A 16,818-nucleotide genomic window follows, 5' to 3' on the forward strand; every position below is an offset into this window, starting at 1 on the left:
ACACTTTGTGTACAATTGTTCTGCTCAGACAGGAATGTGTCCAGGTTCTATCTGCTATCCTAGAAGATACTAGAAGAATTACCAGCAGTCATGTTGTAGTTCAGTGGCAAAATATTTCTGCTGTGAATGTGGTCATATTAGTGGAAAGACCAATAGAAGGAAAGTGGTCTGTCTTTTACTTATAAGAAAATCAAGCTGGACCTGCCTCTTCATAAAATCTTTCTGCTGGTACTTACAGTTTTTTCCTCCTGTACTTCTAGATGCTCTGCCAGAAGGCTACAATGTAAAGTTCCCCTTTTAAGTGTTCCGTTCTCCTCTGCCTTGTAAAAATTTTAAAAAATAGCATTTTTCTTGCAATTTTGAATACCTGTATTAATACACATGCAAAAAAACATATTCTACACCTTCTTTGTAAGGTAGGTTGGGTGAATTTGGAATAGGAATTAGCTGCTTGAAAATAGGCATCTAGTCTATTTATGAGGCCTCCAGCTGTCAAATACACATGTCCTGTGGGTACCTTCTGCGTTTCTGAGGCAGCAGCAAGGGACTGGGGAAGAAACTGTTAAATCATCTCAAATGGCACTAGATGCATGTGTTCAGACAACTAAATTGCGTATGTAGTGTGTTGCTTGATGTTGAGGGTTTCTGAAGCTTGCAACTTGCATTTCCAGCTGGTGCTGGGATAGCATTTATGGCTTGAATTTTGCTGTTTGCATGGTAGCAGCCTGCAATACCAGATACCTGCTAAACTAGGCATCTGGGAGGCTTCTAAATTCTAAAATCTGTGTGGAAAGTAAACTTGTAGTGAAAGAATAGAAGTCCAGAAATAGAAGCATCACAGTGCCAATGCAATCCACACTTTTCCTAGCTTTTTCTATGCTTTCGATCTCTGATTTCACTTGAGTATCCAGAATACAGAACATAAATCTCTTCTGCACTAGTGTTAGTGAATGTGCAATGAGTTGTCATCTGGGTTAATAAACTGATTGCTTTTCCATGCATATAGGGACTATGCAAATGAGAAGCTTGTGAGTGAGTGCATTATTGGGGACTGTCTGTACTAAGCCAATTACTTAGCCTTTATTCTGTGGGATCATAGGTATGAGAATCCAACTGTGGATATATCACTTCAGCTGTCTGTGTGTGATATTCTATCTTTGTGCACTACTAGGATTGTGTGAACCTCTCTAGATTGTACCTCCCCTGGTACAAAACCAATTCTGGTACTGGTACAGAATATTCATTTTTTTCCTCCCTTTATGCAAAGTAATAAGTCTGTAGTTAAACTGTATTTGAACTTCACATCGTATGTTACCAAATAACTTGCTTTGTGGATAAAATGGTGGAGCACTGTCTGTTAACTGATTTCTTTCTCTATCGAATTTTTTAATTTTTTTTTTTTGTATCAAAGTTGCTGTCACTGTAAGCAGTAAAATGGATATTACTGTTCTTGCTGATTTCATAGCACCCAGAAGCTTGCAAGATACTTCATACTGCAAGTATAGTGCTACTCACCTGCCCAAAGAGCCTCAGAGCTTGTTTCACTGAAATTTTCCAGTTACGATTGTATAAATACATCAGCCCAACAGGCTTACATGATGGAAGCAGAACTTGTCTCAGGAGGGAAGAGTCCTGGCAACTGCCTTGTCTGTGTTTGTTTCCAATCGGTGCTGAATTCCTCAGCAGGTTTTAACTTACGAAACATAAACACTTTTTCACTGTTTGTTGGGGTTGTGTTGAGTTTTTTCTTTTTCTCCAAAGGGATGTTGAAACAAAGGGCGAATTGGCAGATTTTGCACCATGGCTTGCAGCAAACCCCAATGTGTTTTATTTTGTGCCTTCAGTGTGTCTTTGACTTCAGTGCAGATCTGCTGAGTGTATTTCTTCCATTTTGCTATTCAGAAGTTTTATGGAGAAAGGTGGCTGTGTCATACTGTCTCCTGGTCTGTAGTTAACTCACCTTTACAAATAAGCCCATGCCAAATTTTGTCAGAAGCGCTGAGGCCTTCATGAATGTGATTCTGAGAAATACTTGACTACTGCTGGGATCTGTCTGTGTGGATTTTTTTAATCATTTGTTATAGAAATAAATCCTGGTTGGATTTTTTTGTTGTTGTTGAGTTTTTTAAAAAAAAAAATTATTTTTTTAATTTTTTTAAATTTTAAAGTGCTGACAGCTCCTATCTTGAAAGCAGACTCTTATTTCATGAACCTTAAGTTGTTGTACTTGTGTAATAAGAATCCTTTGAGTTAAGGGTTCTCTGTAACTTTTTTGACTCAGTATTTTGACCCTGTTAAAGTTAGTATTTAAGACCAAAATGTGTTTTCAAGTTTAGGTATAAATTAAAGGCTTGTGTTTAGTGGCATTTCAATTCCCAAGCGTAAAGTATTATGGAAAGGGAACAGGATGAAAATACACCACTTTTATTTTCACTCTGTTTTTTTCCCATTTAATTGATTTGTTTGTCTGCATTCTCTTCTATTCTAGAGTTTTAGAGTGCCAAGGGCTGCCCATTGTGAACGGGCAATGTGATCCCTACGCCACCGTTACCTTAGCAGGACCCTCCAGGCAAGTACTGCACATACAAGACCTTCCATTTTATAAGGATGGTTTGTGTTTCCTTTGCTTATAAGACATCTGCATTCTCAGATGGATGAATGGGAGTATTCAGACACCACTAGAACATGCTAAGTGTTGGTGTGTGCATGTATGAACTACTGAATTATACAAGAATAAGTAATTAGAGGCTTGTTTCAGTTTTGATTTATGTAGAGGTCTGAATAATCACTGAATATTTTTAATATGCTGGAGTATGTAGTTTGTGGTTAGGCTTAATTTGTGCATCTTCTCACCTCACAGTTTGAGGCCAGGTTTTGAGCAAATTTATTGCCTGATTTTGGGCAGTGGCAAAAGAGAAAGCTGAATACATCAACATCTTGCAGAGTACGCACGTTTGTATGTGAATATTTAGTCTTTTCACTCTCAAGGTGTGGCAATTTAATGTGTACATTGAAAGCCCTAGGTGGCTTAGTCCTATAATTTCATATATGTGGACATTACACCATGGATAAAATTTGGAATGAGGTTTTAGTAATGAGATTCTGCATAATACTCTTCAGTTTAAATTTGGGATTAAATGCTCCGGTTCTCTTAGAAAAATTTCCTGTGCTGTTGGAGGTCACTGTTTTGTTTCTGCTTATCTAGATTCATCTTTTATGTCTGTGCCATGTTAGAAACAAAACAGCTCCGCTGTGACCTCAAAGAATCAGATTTAGTAGCATGACTTATTCATAATGTTTTACAACAATTTATTGGAAATATTGTAAGGATGTATTCTTGACAAATACTTATCTTGCATGCAGAGGAGTCTTTGAGACTGGTTGTTACTGTTCATCTTTGTCTAGACATGTTCTGCCTTATCACCGTTAGTGAGCTGTGTATTTGAGTTGTACACTTCGATGTTTTAAGCCTCGTTTCAGATAGTACTGAGTGGCTATTACTGAAACTGTAAGATTTTTTTTGACTAACCCTTGTATTCTTGAATGTCCAAACTTACCTTTGTCTGCTTCCCTCCGCCCCCCGGTCTGGATAGTATACGACAACTGATAATGTATTTTGCTTCAGAATAAGGAGCACAGTCTCATCCTACTCCTGTCTGTTTTTTGATGGGGGGAGAAGGCTTGCCTTCTATCTCCAGCAAGCAGCATGCAGCTTATTCCCATCCACTGCTCTGTAATTGCCCAATAATTGTGCTTGCCTTAATCGCCTCCCGTTCTACATCCTGCTTCCCAGTCCCCTCCCAGATGGGCTTATCAGTAAAGAGGTTGATTGGCAAGTGTGACTGATGAGACAGGATAGGCAATCTGCCCTATGTTCTGGAGGCGATTAGTCTCTCTTATCTCTCAGCTCCTCCTAGGAATAGTGGGATGTTCTTAATGTGTACATCATTCTCCTCACTGAATTTTTCAATGCCTCCCTTTTTAGAGTAGGAAAGCTGCTTTATTCTGCTGCGTTTATGCAATGCCAAGCATAAACATTTTAACAAATGTGCTGCTGTTTATTGTGTGATTTGTACTTACACAGCCAGCAGACCTCCCAACCAAAATGTTTCTATGCCTGTGTTACAGATGGGAAAACATTGTATACTTGGTGGACTGGCCGGTTCAGGTCACAGAGGAAGCCCGTAGCAGCACTGGGAATTAGACCCAGCTTTACTTGACCTCTGTAAAAGAATACATAGAGTTGTCCGGTTAATATAAGCGGTTACAAGCTATCTAAGCAGCTTTGCTGCATGAGAAATGAGGGATAGATTCTGGGATGAAAGGATTAGTAGGTCAGTTTTCCACATGGCTGATGCACCTCTCCATCTGTGTCTGTTTTATCTATGCCTGCAGAGCTGTAGGGGAAGATTGGTGACACAGGACAACACTGAGCTTTTCACTTGTAGGTAACAAGAACAAATCAAGCATAGGCTCGTAACATTTGAAAATCATCAAACAGCTTGTTGGCTGGCCTCTGAGAAGTGCCTTGGTTGGCTCTAGCCCAATACCAAGCAGTTAGATGTCTGCATTCTAAAAGGTAGGCACAGGCAGATGGCACTGGCCGTAGAGGATGAATGGGCAGCGCTGAACTTTGTCAGGCCTATTTGCCCAGTGGGTGGTTTGAAGGAGGGCTGCCATGTCTTGTGTCCTACAGAGCAGTACAGATGAAGAGGCTTGTGCTTAGTACTGCTCATTGTAATTCACCAACGTAACACTAACTAGGTGCTGTTGGGGCTGCATGGAAAAGGGTGGTAATAGAGCAATAAAAATATTCTTACTGAGGAAATCATTCTGGTCTTTTTGATCATTTAACACCACTGAAAAGCATTCATTGATTCCTCAGGCCAGGATTATAAAATATAAAACACAGAAATAGCTATGTTAGTCTTCCTGTCTCCTCCTGTGCATTTAGGGTATGAGAGATTTTTGAGTCACATCAAGACTGAGACCATCCTCCAAATGCTGCCGCTTGGAACCCTGTTCTTGCCAGTTGCTTTGTACAGATAGAAGGTTCTGCTGGATCAAGCAGGAGACAGAATCAGGGTTCAAGGACTTGTGTTTAAGAGAGGATAACAAACTGTGATTACTGCCACTTCAGAGACATAGGCACGCAGAGGATCCTTGTCTTAAATGTGTGCGAGTGTGTATGCCTTGCTATGCTGGAGCCACACAGATAAATCAAGTGAATGACTATTTGTTCTTCAGTGGCTCTGTTCTAGGATCACACTTCTGCTAACGTTGTTTCTTACCTTTTCTTTTTTTTTCTTTCCTTAATTCAGATCAGAAGCCAAAAAGACTAAAGTTAAAAAGAAGACCAACAATCCACATTTTGATGAAGTGTTTTATTTTGAGGTTGGTATTTCAAAGGAACGGGTGATAAGCTGAAATACTATACTGTAGATTGTTGGCACAGCATCCTGCTCCATGTTGTGCCAGTTGTCGTCTTTGAAGACTGTTTCAAGCATGGTACAGGGGGAAGAAGTACCCAGGATCAGACTAGCTATCTGCTGAAGGAGCACTATATTGCTTCAGCTCAGGTGCTCTGTAGGAGAAGCTTCAAGGTGGGCTCTTTTGGGCAACAGGCTTCATGCTTCATCTCTACTCACCCCAGAAGAGGTTTGAAAAAGGACAGTTAAAAATGGGATTTAAAAAAAAAAACCAAAAACCAACCCAAAATTGTTCTTTTTTTTTTAGCCTGTGTTTTCATAGCTGCTCCACCCTGTCTTCCCAGTCAATGGGAGGAAGGTTATCTCCTAGGAATGTAGAGGAAAAATACACTTAAAACTGGATATTCTGGCTGTCTGCCAGTCTGCTGCAACACCAGTGCCTTTCCTCCAAGTGGGTGAAAGCTCTACAGCTTTATTTAATACAGAGCATTTTCAACAAGTCCAGTTAAGACAAAGTATAACTTTTATGAAGGTGCTTATTTTGGTTCCTTCTGGCAAGACTAGCTGTAATTGTGGTGTGTCCATACACATATGTGCATGTGTTCACAATTTGGATACCTCTTGAAACTTTTCATTCTGCCTTCTGAAGTATGTGTATCTTTCTCTTTTCTTTTTCTCTTAGTCCCAGTCTATGCTTAACTGTTCTATTTCAAGAGACACCTCAAGAACGTATCTGGCATAACAAGAGTTGATGAAAAGCCAGAGTAGTACAGTGCAGTTGGCATATCATCAAAAAGCCCTTTCTGCTCGTACAGCTTGCATCATTCGGGTCACATTTGCATTAGAAATTGTTGCTGGCATAGGGGTGGCACCTGGGGTGTGGTTTCTTGAATCAGTTCAGGGGCACAGGCAGCCACATCTGGAAGGAGAGCTGGCTAGAGAGGAGCCATACAAGTGCTGTTGCACGGTGCGGATCTGAAGTGCACATACCGTTCTTGGCAGTGCCAGTGTGGGGCTTATTGCTGTCTTCCACCTTCATCTACAAATGACCGTCTCTTTGCCTAGAAGCTGATAGTTGTACCAACTAATCTAAAGTCTCTCATATCAACAGAAATGTGCTCTTGTTTATGTCATATATTTGGATTTTGAGGAACAGATGTTGCAAGTTCTTTACTGGCAGGAGCACTTTCTCACTGCCCAAAGGGGTGGAAACCCTGAGGTTTGGCCAGGATAGCTAAGGTAATCTTTCCTCTGCTAACCCAGCATGTCTCTTCCTAGGATATAACTTCCTTGCAGTGTTAACTTTAGGTAGTAGTGAGCCTTTGAGCCTCCTTGCCTGACTCCATGAGACTCTGTGGAGGTGCTGCATGGCCATCGTTGGTGAGGGAGAGATCCCATGGTACTGAATGGTGAAACTGCATCAAGGTGTCAGTGTGTTTACTCAGGGCTGCCCAGGATTTCAGTCCATTACCTGACCCAGAGCTGCAGCCTTTGGCAGTGACACAAGAGTGATGCTGTATGTAAATAAACTAAAATGGGCTTCCTTATTCTTAACATAGTCAGTTCTGGAGGTATCTTTCAGTGAGAGCTTTTTAATGAGAATGTAATCCAGGAATTCAGACTGTAAACCGTAAAACTTCACCTGTCTGATTTCTTAGCCTTCTGTGTACTGCAGAAATAGCAAACATTTGTTATTTAAACACTGAACTTGCCAGGTGGTGCCATGCTGGGAGTTGAAGGAGAGAAATAGAAAGCATCTTCCAGCTGGAATCGTGGAGGGGGCTGGAGGCTTGCTTAGCTTGCCTTTATGATGAGAGGTGGGTTGCATGCAAGTATCTCAGCGGAAGCAAAACCTGAACTCAAGCCCATGCCCCAGTTGTTATGCTAACTCAGAGCACAATGTTTTCTGTGTGGTTAAGAGTAGAGCTTGGGAAATACCTGAATCAGCCAGAACTCTGAAACATAAACATACCCTTGGTGCAGACAGAGCCATCACAGATTTATGTCATTCTGAGAGTAGTTAGTACATATCAGGCCAAATGCCTCCAAGGAGCAAGGTTCAGTAGAACTTTTATGACTGGGAGATACATTCACTAATGAGACATGGGCAGACCTGTGGCTGGTGCATGCTGACAGACTGCTCTTACTCCTGTGGAGCTGCAGATTCATGCTGTTGACAGCAATGTCACTTACTGCTTCCAAACAGCTTCATCAGCTTTCCTGCACTCTGCTAGCACAGCGATTGGCCATGCCTCCAAGGAAGAAGCTGATCTGTAAAAGGCAGTGAATGGGTGCTTTCCTTTCTACAACAAAAAAATCACAGATTTAATTTTCGAAATGGAGAATAGTTTATCATTAGTTTGGGAGATCTAAGGGCTTATTTAAGGGATGCTATGAGGGAAACTTGTACCTGAATGGTTAGGAGCCATTTTCACCACCATTCCAGCTGCAGTGTGGTGTGGGGGCTTGGAGTTCTGTATGCAGCTACAGGGAAACGGCCACCTTATGGGAGCTGAAGATGGTAATGCTGGGGACCTGTTTGCAAACTGGCATGTGCTGAAAAATAATGAGCTGATAAACGGCTTGCCAGCTTTGCCTAAAGAAAGGGACAGCACAGCAGAGTTGTGCCCACTTTTTTGTAAAATGGTATGTGGCAGCTGTTCAGCACTGTGGACTGGGAGCTCCCTCATCTACAGTTCCATCCTTGGAATGGATGGACTTCATAAGCCATCTTTTTAGGAATACCACTCTTGAGCTGTATTAATCTGCACACTAAGCAGTCATACAGGTGAACAGAGAGACCTCGTGCATGCAAACTCCAGCAAAACTTCTCAGGAAAGTGTTACTTAAAAGGTATGTGTCATAAGTTACACCTATGCTATAATTTCAATAACTTGTGTTACATATAATAAAATACTTAAAAGTTTGCTTCCTTATTAAAAATTACACCATTAGCTTCACAACGGTAGTAGAAAATGTTTTCAGTTATGTAGCTTAATTTCTTGAAGCCACACTGAAGACTGTTGCAAGGGTAGAGTGAGAAAATTTGTGTTGAGCTACAGAAGTTGTGGGCTGTATTTAAACCTGCCATGCTCTTAGGCTTACAGGTGCATTTGATTCGGTTAGTCTGGAGGGTTTTGTCTCCAGTGCTGCTAGTACCTGTTAGTTTTATGTGTTGCCTTGAAAATGGTGCCTGCCTTAGACATACACAAACACAGAAGGCTCTTTATCCCATATTAGAAGATTCTTTTCTGATTCCTCTCCACTTGTGCAGCTGTTATCTTCGCCTCCCTTGTTTGTACCATCTGCATCTGACGTACAATATACAACCGAGAAGTCAAGTTTACAATAAAAGCCAGTTTCTGTGAGTGGGAAGTATTAAGCCACAAGCATATATAAACCTACAGTAAAGTTCAGCTTCTGTGTGCAACCAAGAGCTGAACCCACACATCATACATACTTGCATTTGATCAGTTCCTGATGTGGTTTCAGCTGGGTGGGGTAACCTTTTTCTCAAGTTTCTGATACACTGTACAAAAATAAAACCATCAAAGTATTTTTAAAATCATGCTAGAAAATAAATTTTAAGAAATGTTTGTACAAAACCTTTTTTTGCTGTAATGCTTTACACTTACAGCTATCTTCCCATTATTTTCTGTCCATGCCTTGCTATTTATCAGTCTTGTAAATATGACTGGTGAACTGTGCCCCTGGTTCTGTGTTTTGATATGTGTACCATAGGATAGCATCTCTTGGACAATTGATCTGCTTAGTATTTTTTGTATGGGCATGGGCAGGATATCAAGACAGGCAGAACATGCCAATTTTAATTGGATCCACTGTAAAATGTTCTTAAGGGTGGTTTTGGTTCCCCACCCCCTGCTTCAGGGTGCCTCAGGGCATCTGTTGTACAGCTGTATTTAAAACCCAATTATTAATTGCCCTTTTATTTCCCTAGATGGATTATAAAAGTGATACTCCTTTCCATGATTTTTTTCTTGTTAATGTAAACTGAAAGTACTGTAGTAATATTAAAGATGTCCTTTCTCTGAAAGAAAATATGGAGTATGTAGTTACTCTTGTGTATGATTGTGTAACCACCACTTTTGTATAGTCAGGAATCTGTTTAATCAACACGTTTATTCACATGCATGAATGTTTTCAGAATCAGGGCTGAAGTCACTGCTAATAGTAAAAGGCTGTGATCTTCCACAGCTTTGTACATTGGAATGCTTTTGTATCAGATCAAGTTGTTAAAAGTTTCCTCCTTTTTATTAGGTTACAAGACCCAGTAGCTACAACAAGAAATCTCATTTTGATATTGAAGATGTTGATGAAGTTGACAAAATGGAGATTAGGTAATACAAAACACTTTGTACTAGCAAGCTGTCTTCCAAAGTTGTGTAACTTTGTAGTAGACTCAGTGTTCAAAGTGGCAAGCATGGTTTTACTGTTCATAAATCAGAATGAGTCTTTGTCATTATATTGGTGTGTTCATTTACCTCCACTGTTCTGTAGATCGTGTCTGACTACATATGATGGTTCTGCTGTGGGAGAGGTCCTTATTATTTTCCTTCGTATCCTATATACACTGTGTGTATACTAATGTGCGTTTGTCATTAAGTGCAGCCTTTTATGTCTGGGCTCCCCTTTCCTCCCCACCTCAGTTTCCCAAGTTTGCCCAGAAACTCTGTGATGCTCTCAGTTAGTGTGTTTTATTTTATCACTTAATTTTAGCAACCCATATAAGGTCCTTCTTCCCTGAAAGGAAACTCTTGAACTCAGAGTTTTTCTGCAGCAGAGTAGTTTCTCTTCTCTTTTGCCTGCCAGACTTTAACCTCTTCTTGCAAGACTGGGTATGATAAATATGAAATCCATTGCACAGGAAAGAAGCAACTCTGATTTCAAAAACAAACCAACCTCACCCCCTGCCACCCACAGAGTACTTTCGGAAACCTGCTGAGGTCTGTCAACAGTGTCTGTAGGGACAGATGAATAGAAGGAGTGGATAGGAAACAGAAGGAGGTGCAAAACCTAAAGGTATCACATGCGTCATACCATCACATACATTGAAACTCAGAGACTGAAGTAAGCCATCTGGTGATCTGGATGCACTGTAGCTGAAAACTGCTGTATCTGCATCAGGTGGTGAGAAATTTCCCTTTCCTTTATGCTAGGATTTGGAGGAAGAAAAGTTGAGGGAGAATGGTGGCAACCCCTTCCTCCCCAGATTCTTCCTGCCATTAGAGAGGCAGTGAGAACTCACCTCCCGAAACATTCCCTGGTCTGTAAGGAAAGGAGGAGAGACCAGGAAGTGGGAACAATATTCCCAGCAAGCAAGGTGCATCTGTGTTTATGAATGAATGGATGAGGGCTGTTCTAATTTGATGGTCAACTGCTGGTTCACATAGCCTGTTAGTGTAGTATCACAGCACTACAAGACTGTTAATGAATTTGTGTTTGCCGTGGCGCTGTGAGACAGGAAAGGAAAACTATTCATATGTGAGAGAGATGTGAGCTGTACTCTGTTTCCCTGAGAACATCTGCATCAGGCAGAGCAAAGGTAGCTGGTTTAAGGGCAACCCATGGCTAATTTGTAGGAGGGAAAACAAAGACCCAGGTTCAATGCTAGTCTGCTGTGGTGGTGTCAGTGTTGCAGCACAGCAGATGACCTAGTCCCAGGGCCAGACTAGATTTCTGCAAAACTTTGCATGGTGTAGGCAGGTATGAAGTAACATGTCCCATATCCCATGGAATGTATGTGATGGAATGGGCAACTGAACAGTGTCTGTGGAGTCCCAGTCTAGTCTTTGTATGCGTAATGCCCAGCCATGAACTGATTTTAAATGAAAGCTAGGATACTGTGATTGTTTTGTGAACAATCTGAAAGGGGACCATAGATGTTGGTGGGCAGTGGTTACACATTGCTTAATATTTTAGTTGATGCTTATTTTGTACTGCTGGACTAAATGAAATTATACGGTTATTTTACTTCCCAAGTATAGTTTCTGAACAAATTCTGGACGGCAATGATAATGTATGTGGAACTGAGCTTCAGCAAAGTCTTTCATTCCTTAAAACCAACACATTGCAGTGTGGTAAAGTTGAATAATTTGTGAGGAGGCTTACAAAATAGTTGGGAAAAGATTAAGCACTCTAAATAATAGACAAAAGCAGATCAAGTGTTAGTCTTGGTTGGGCAAACTCTGCTCAGAGGTTTTGTCCCCTATAGGACAGAGTGTTTTTGTTTCCATCTCAGGTTCCCCTTCCACCCCCGCTCACTTCCTCCAGTCGGTTTAGTCAGTTAGATTGCCCCCGTGCCCTCTGGACGGATCATACAATTTATGGGTTTTGGGGTTTGTTTTCTTTTTCTCTCCTGAGAAAAATACCATTCCACAGGGTAAAGAGGAGACTTAGTCTCTCATGGTTTCTCTCTAAAGCTATGAAAGTTTCTCTTTCTGAGTGGGTGTAGGAAGTTGCAGGCAGGGCATATCAACACTTAGGGACCAGATGTTCTGGTGCATTCATTGTTTCTCCTCCCCCTCTCTGCTGTTTCTTTCTTTCTGTGACTACAGTCTGACTGGTTTCAGAATAACACTTGCCATAACTTTGCCTTTTAAAAAGCTCAGGAAATGGTAATCTTCTAGTCCCTGAGGTTTGTGTATTATGATTTTTAAAATTCTGCTTATGATTTGTACTCCAAGCGCACAAAACAATAATTTCAGAATTTGCATGCATGCTTTGTTTACTGTGTAGTGTGAGATCTACCTTGGGTAGTTAGTTCCTCTCCTACAGGTCCTTTGCACTGTTTTTTCCTGTAACTTAAGTTGCTGTTGGGGAACACCCTTTGGCTGCATGTTTGGAGGAGTTATTGATAGTGGGCATCTTGAAAGAATTTGGATAAAATAGAAAAAAAATTGCTTGTAAATATTTGGTAAATGGTAAGTTTGACTATGTATAAATAAATTTCTCAAAGGATTCTTCTCCTCCTGAAGCTGCTGTTAGCTATCTGAATTAGTTGGCAAGATAGTAGCCAACCAGATATTGGTAAGGGAGAGAGGAGGCTGGCTTTTCAGAGTTTTTTCCTTTTGGGGAATTCTTGCCCTGCAGAAATACTGTCAAAATATCAGTTTGAAGAACTTTACCCAGCAGGCATGCAGTGTGATCTGATGGTATATCTAGTGTATGAAACTTGATGCATAAGACACTGTTGCAAGGCTCAGAGGACTTAACAGTGACATCCTCTGCGCTTGCATAAGGTAGGATAAACCTTTAACAGGACTATCAACATCCATTCCTTGACAAGCCTAGTGTGACTTGCTTGAGACTAGGAAGGCTGTGTACGTATGTCCATGGTAGGATGGCTTTGCGCCTTCTCCAAATTCAAGTTGCTCTTCTAAAAATCTTCATTATTTGAAAACCTATTATTTGAAAACCTGTGTCCTATATATCTTCCCCCCCCCCCCCCCCCCCAAAAGGTTTAAGGTGCATTCTGACTATCACTTAGCTGCAAAATTCTCAGCTGAGCTTGTTTTAAAATAAAAATGCCTCTCGGGGGAAACCTCAAAATATATACAGAAACAACTACCTTGGAGTTTGAAACCCTTGCTTCAAGATGGGTGTTGTAGCGTTTATCTACAAATGCCAGGTTAGACACCAGTACTTCTGCTTTGAATCTCAGTGCAGTTGGTTTACATCCTAATGTTAAAGAGCATGTGAAAAGGAAGAAAGTATCATCTAGAAATACATACCAGAACTTCCCAAACATGAAGGACTGAGTGCCAGAAATTGTGTAGGCATCAGTCAATACACAGATTACATGGAGTGGTAGAGCTGTCCTAAGGTTTTGAGTACCTGTACAGGAGTAGTTTAGGTGCAAGAAATTTGTAGGCCTGACACGGTGAATCTTCCCAGGAGCTGCAGCACTGGGAGGGACTGAGCAGGCGTTCAGCCTAACTCTGTAAAGCTGCTGCTTAGCTGCTAGTAATCCCAAATTAGACTGGGACTGACAGTATGGGGTCCTTCAGTATCTCTGCATTTTTTCCCCTGGTATGCATTTTACCTGTACTTTTCCATTTTCTGGGATAGCCAAGCAGTCGTGAATCTTTACCAATATGGACCATGGAAACAGTACGGATTAGGGAAAGGTAGTTTAGGTGATTTTATTTTTTATTTTCCCCACTGATGTTTCATGGAGGCAAGTTGCAAGGATCCAGAAATCTAAGGTAAGGTTGTCTCTTTACTGTTTGGAAACCACTGTTGTACAGTTTCAAGACTTTTTAACTCCCAGCCTTGAGGGGAAAAAACAAACAAATTGAAAACAAGGTTGGGATTATTTGGTTTTAATTTTTTATTTATTATTAACCTTTTTAAATTATTTGTTTTTATTACAGAGTTGATCTTTGGAATGCTAGTAACTTGAAGTTTGGAGACGAGTTTCTAGGAGAACTGAGACTCCCTTTGAAATTTCTCCGACAGTCTAGTTCTTACGAAGCATGGTATTTGACATTTTTCTTTTGGAGAATAAGTAGAAACATATGTCTGCTTGAAGACTTAAGAGTAATTACTGCTATGTGATAAAGTTTAAATGGATTTAATTTGTATCTGTTTTTGTAAGCAAGCCAAAGTAATCTTAGCAAATGTAAGAACAAGAAGTTTTGATAATGTGATTAGAGATTTCAGTCTGCCTCTGTATTGCATGTGGGAGTTTTAATACATTGGCTTTATGATATTTACTGCAGTTCATCAGCAGTGCTGTAGTTTTAGTGTGTGGGTTTTTAATCATAGCTACATAAATCTTTATGATCAGAACTTCCCATGTTGCAGATGGTGCAAAATAGACTGGCAAACTTAATTAAAAGCCTGATTCAGAACTCTCAATAATTCAATACATGTATATATAAAGTATTGCATGTATCTGTACATTTATTATATGTTTATGTGTAGCTTGAGATAATGTTGTGTTTCATCACAAACTTTCTGTCTTATTTTTTGCATATCAGGTATTTCCTGCAGCCCAGAGATAATGGTAACAAGTCATTGAAACCTGATGACCTTGGTTCCTTAAGATTAAACGTGGTTTACACAGAGGACCATGTTTTTTCCTCAGACTATTACAGTCCACTTAGAGACATCCTGCTAAAATCTGCAGATGTGGAGGTAATTTGCTTGCCCTAATTGTTGTTTACCTGCAGATCATCCTCACAGGGGTCTCTAAATATTTGTCACTATCTTGCTGGCACAGTGGTTGTGTAATTACCAGAGACTTCAGTTTCTTCCTTTTCAGACTTGAGGGCTTTGTTAAGCTCTGCATATCCCTGGTGCTTGTTTTCAGTCCTTGCAGAGAAGATCTTTATCTGCATGCAGTATGGTGGGTGAAGGCACACCCAGGAACCAGTGGTTTTGGCAGCAGCCTATTCTCCGTGGCTTTCTAATTTTACATGTGAAAATGCAAAGTAAACTTCAGTTTGATCAATTGTTTTTTCCTTTACTGGAGAGGAATAATAGGTTTACTTGCATAATTCAAAAAACCAAAAACAAACCCAAATCAAGAATTCCTCCTGAAACGTCAAAGGGTTGAACCATGTGTGCCATTATACATACTTTTAGCACTTGTAACAGTGCTTTCATTTTTTCAGTACAAGCACTGGGTTCTGTACTTACTGTGGCTTGAAATTGAGAAGGGTTTGAGTTCTTCCTCTTCACTTGCTTCCCGGGCAACAGTGACACTCAGTGAAAAGACAGCTATTATAAAACGGGGGGAGGGCCGGGGCAGGGGACTGAACTGTGATAGTTTTTAAATTGCTGCCCTCTTGCGATCAGAACTTACAGCCAACAAGAACTGGAACGTAACACCCACCCATGTTATGTGCAGGCATATTTGGGTAACTGGCCATTGCAACTGTTGTGTGGGGTTCTGCATTAAGGAGCTAATGGGAAGAGAAAGAAAGGATGCATGTTCTGGAAAGATCTCTAAGTTTTTATTTGTTTCCACTGTTCAGCCTGTTTCAGCATCAGCTGCACACATTTTAGGTGAAGTTTGCAGAGAAAAACAGGAAGCAGCCATACCTCTTGTCAGGCTTTTCTTACACTATGGCAGAATTGTGCCTTTCATAAGTGCCATTGCGAATGCTGAAGTGAAGAGAACTCAGTAAGTACCAAAAAAGAAATTTCTATCAAACATACCTACTCTGCATTGGCTAGTGTTGGGATCCTCCACTCAATTTCTGGAATTATATGTAATTTCAAAAGGCAGTGGTGGAGTTGTTCCTGTTCCTGCCAGCTGAGTGGCAGAGTTCTTTATAAATGCATTTCACTGCTCTGTTCTGGCGAGTTTAATTTTAGGAGGAATTCCCATGTTTTGTTGAATACACTTGCAAGACTATTGTAAGGTCTGAAAGGAGGGATTTTCAGTCTTCTCAGTCTTAATTATATTTGATCCTGCATCACCTTCAACTGTTCGTATGAAATCATTTCAGCTTTATAGTGTGCTAATAAATCATCTAGTGCTGAATAGAAGCGTTTGTTGAATTTGTTCAAAACAGAAAGCAAGTTTCTTCCTAATCATGAATATTTAAGGCAAGCTGTGTGCCTAATCTTTCCAGTTAGAGGGCTGAGGAACAAAGATGGGATTGGATCTGGCAGTGGATGGCAGAAAACATTTTTTTTTTTCCCCCAGTCACTTCTTAAAAGTCCCTTTTTTGACTTATTGGTGGCCTGGCAGTTTAGTAGTGTGAGATGTATTATTCATGCCAGGCAGGTCCTAAAGAACATTTGTTGCCACAAACCTTGTGGCTATGTAGTCTTGCTCTTGACTGACAGTAGAAGAGACAATTGGGAGTGAAGGGGAGTGACAGATACTGACTCCAAAGTAACAGCTTCCTCAGCACAAAATAAAGTCTTTGTGTGGGGTGGCTTTTTTCAGAGAGAGGGATAGAGTGTTTTCCTTCCTGTAGGCAGGTGTATTTTCTCTGTGTTGCAGGTTGCATAAAACAGGTTGGTTGCTGCAGTGTGAGGAAATTTGCTGCTCCCTAGTCAGTCATGTTTCTGTGATAAAACAGCAAAGATGGTGTTTGTTTTCAGGGCTTTCTGGCATTTGTAACAGGCAGTGAGCTTACTTTTTTGTGAAACAAAATGATAAAACCAGCAAAGGAATTCATCCTGTTATTCGCTGCTTGTAAACAGGTAAAACTGTAGTAAGCTATAAACAACAGAAAAGACATTCTTGTGTGTACAAGAACAAGCAAATAACTTCATATCCAAGTTTGATCTGCTGTCAGTAAGCACAGGTTTTGATCATAAGGGTTGTAGATGACATTGTTGATTAGGTACCTATCTGCATAACGGTAATTACTATACAGGGAATTGCAGGTACAAGATTAATATGGAA

At 40.5% G+C, this 16,818-nt stretch overlaps 1 protein-coding gene across 10 annotated transcripts in view; it reads left to right on the forward strand.

Moving 5' to 3' along the window:
• RASA3 (RAS p21 protein activator 3) overlaps window positions 1-16,818 on the forward strand; it is a 179,732-nt gene that overhangs the window by 142,537 nt on the left and 20,377 nt on the right. For all 10 annotated transcript variants that reach the window (XR_008746778.1, XR_008746777.1, XM_055801498.1 and 7 more), the window contains 6 exons: window positions 2,489-2,569; window positions 5,322-5,394; window positions 9,708-9,787; window positions 13,823-13,927; window positions 14,432-14,588; window positions 15,431-15,579. Coding sequence is in view for 8 of the 10 variants with exons in the window: in XM_055801498.1 (XP_055657473.1) it covers window positions 2,489-2,569; window positions 5,322-5,394; window positions 9,708-9,787; window positions 13,823-13,927; window positions 14,432-14,588; window positions 15,431-15,579 (645 nt within the window). In the remaining 2 variants the exon portion in view is untranslated. The remainder of the gene's footprint in view (window positions 1-2,488; window positions 2,570-5,321; window positions 5,395-9,707; window positions 9,788-13,822; window positions 13,928-14,431; window positions 14,589-15,430; window positions 15,580-16,818) is intronic.

This window comes from Falco peregrinus, chromosome 4 (assembly GCF_023634155.1).
Source record: "Falco peregrinus isolate bFalPer1 chromosome 4, bFalPer1.pri, whole genome shotgun sequence".
Classification (NCBI taxonomy): Eukaryota; Metazoa; Chordata; class Aves; order Falconiformes; family Falconidae; genus Falco; species Falco peregrinus.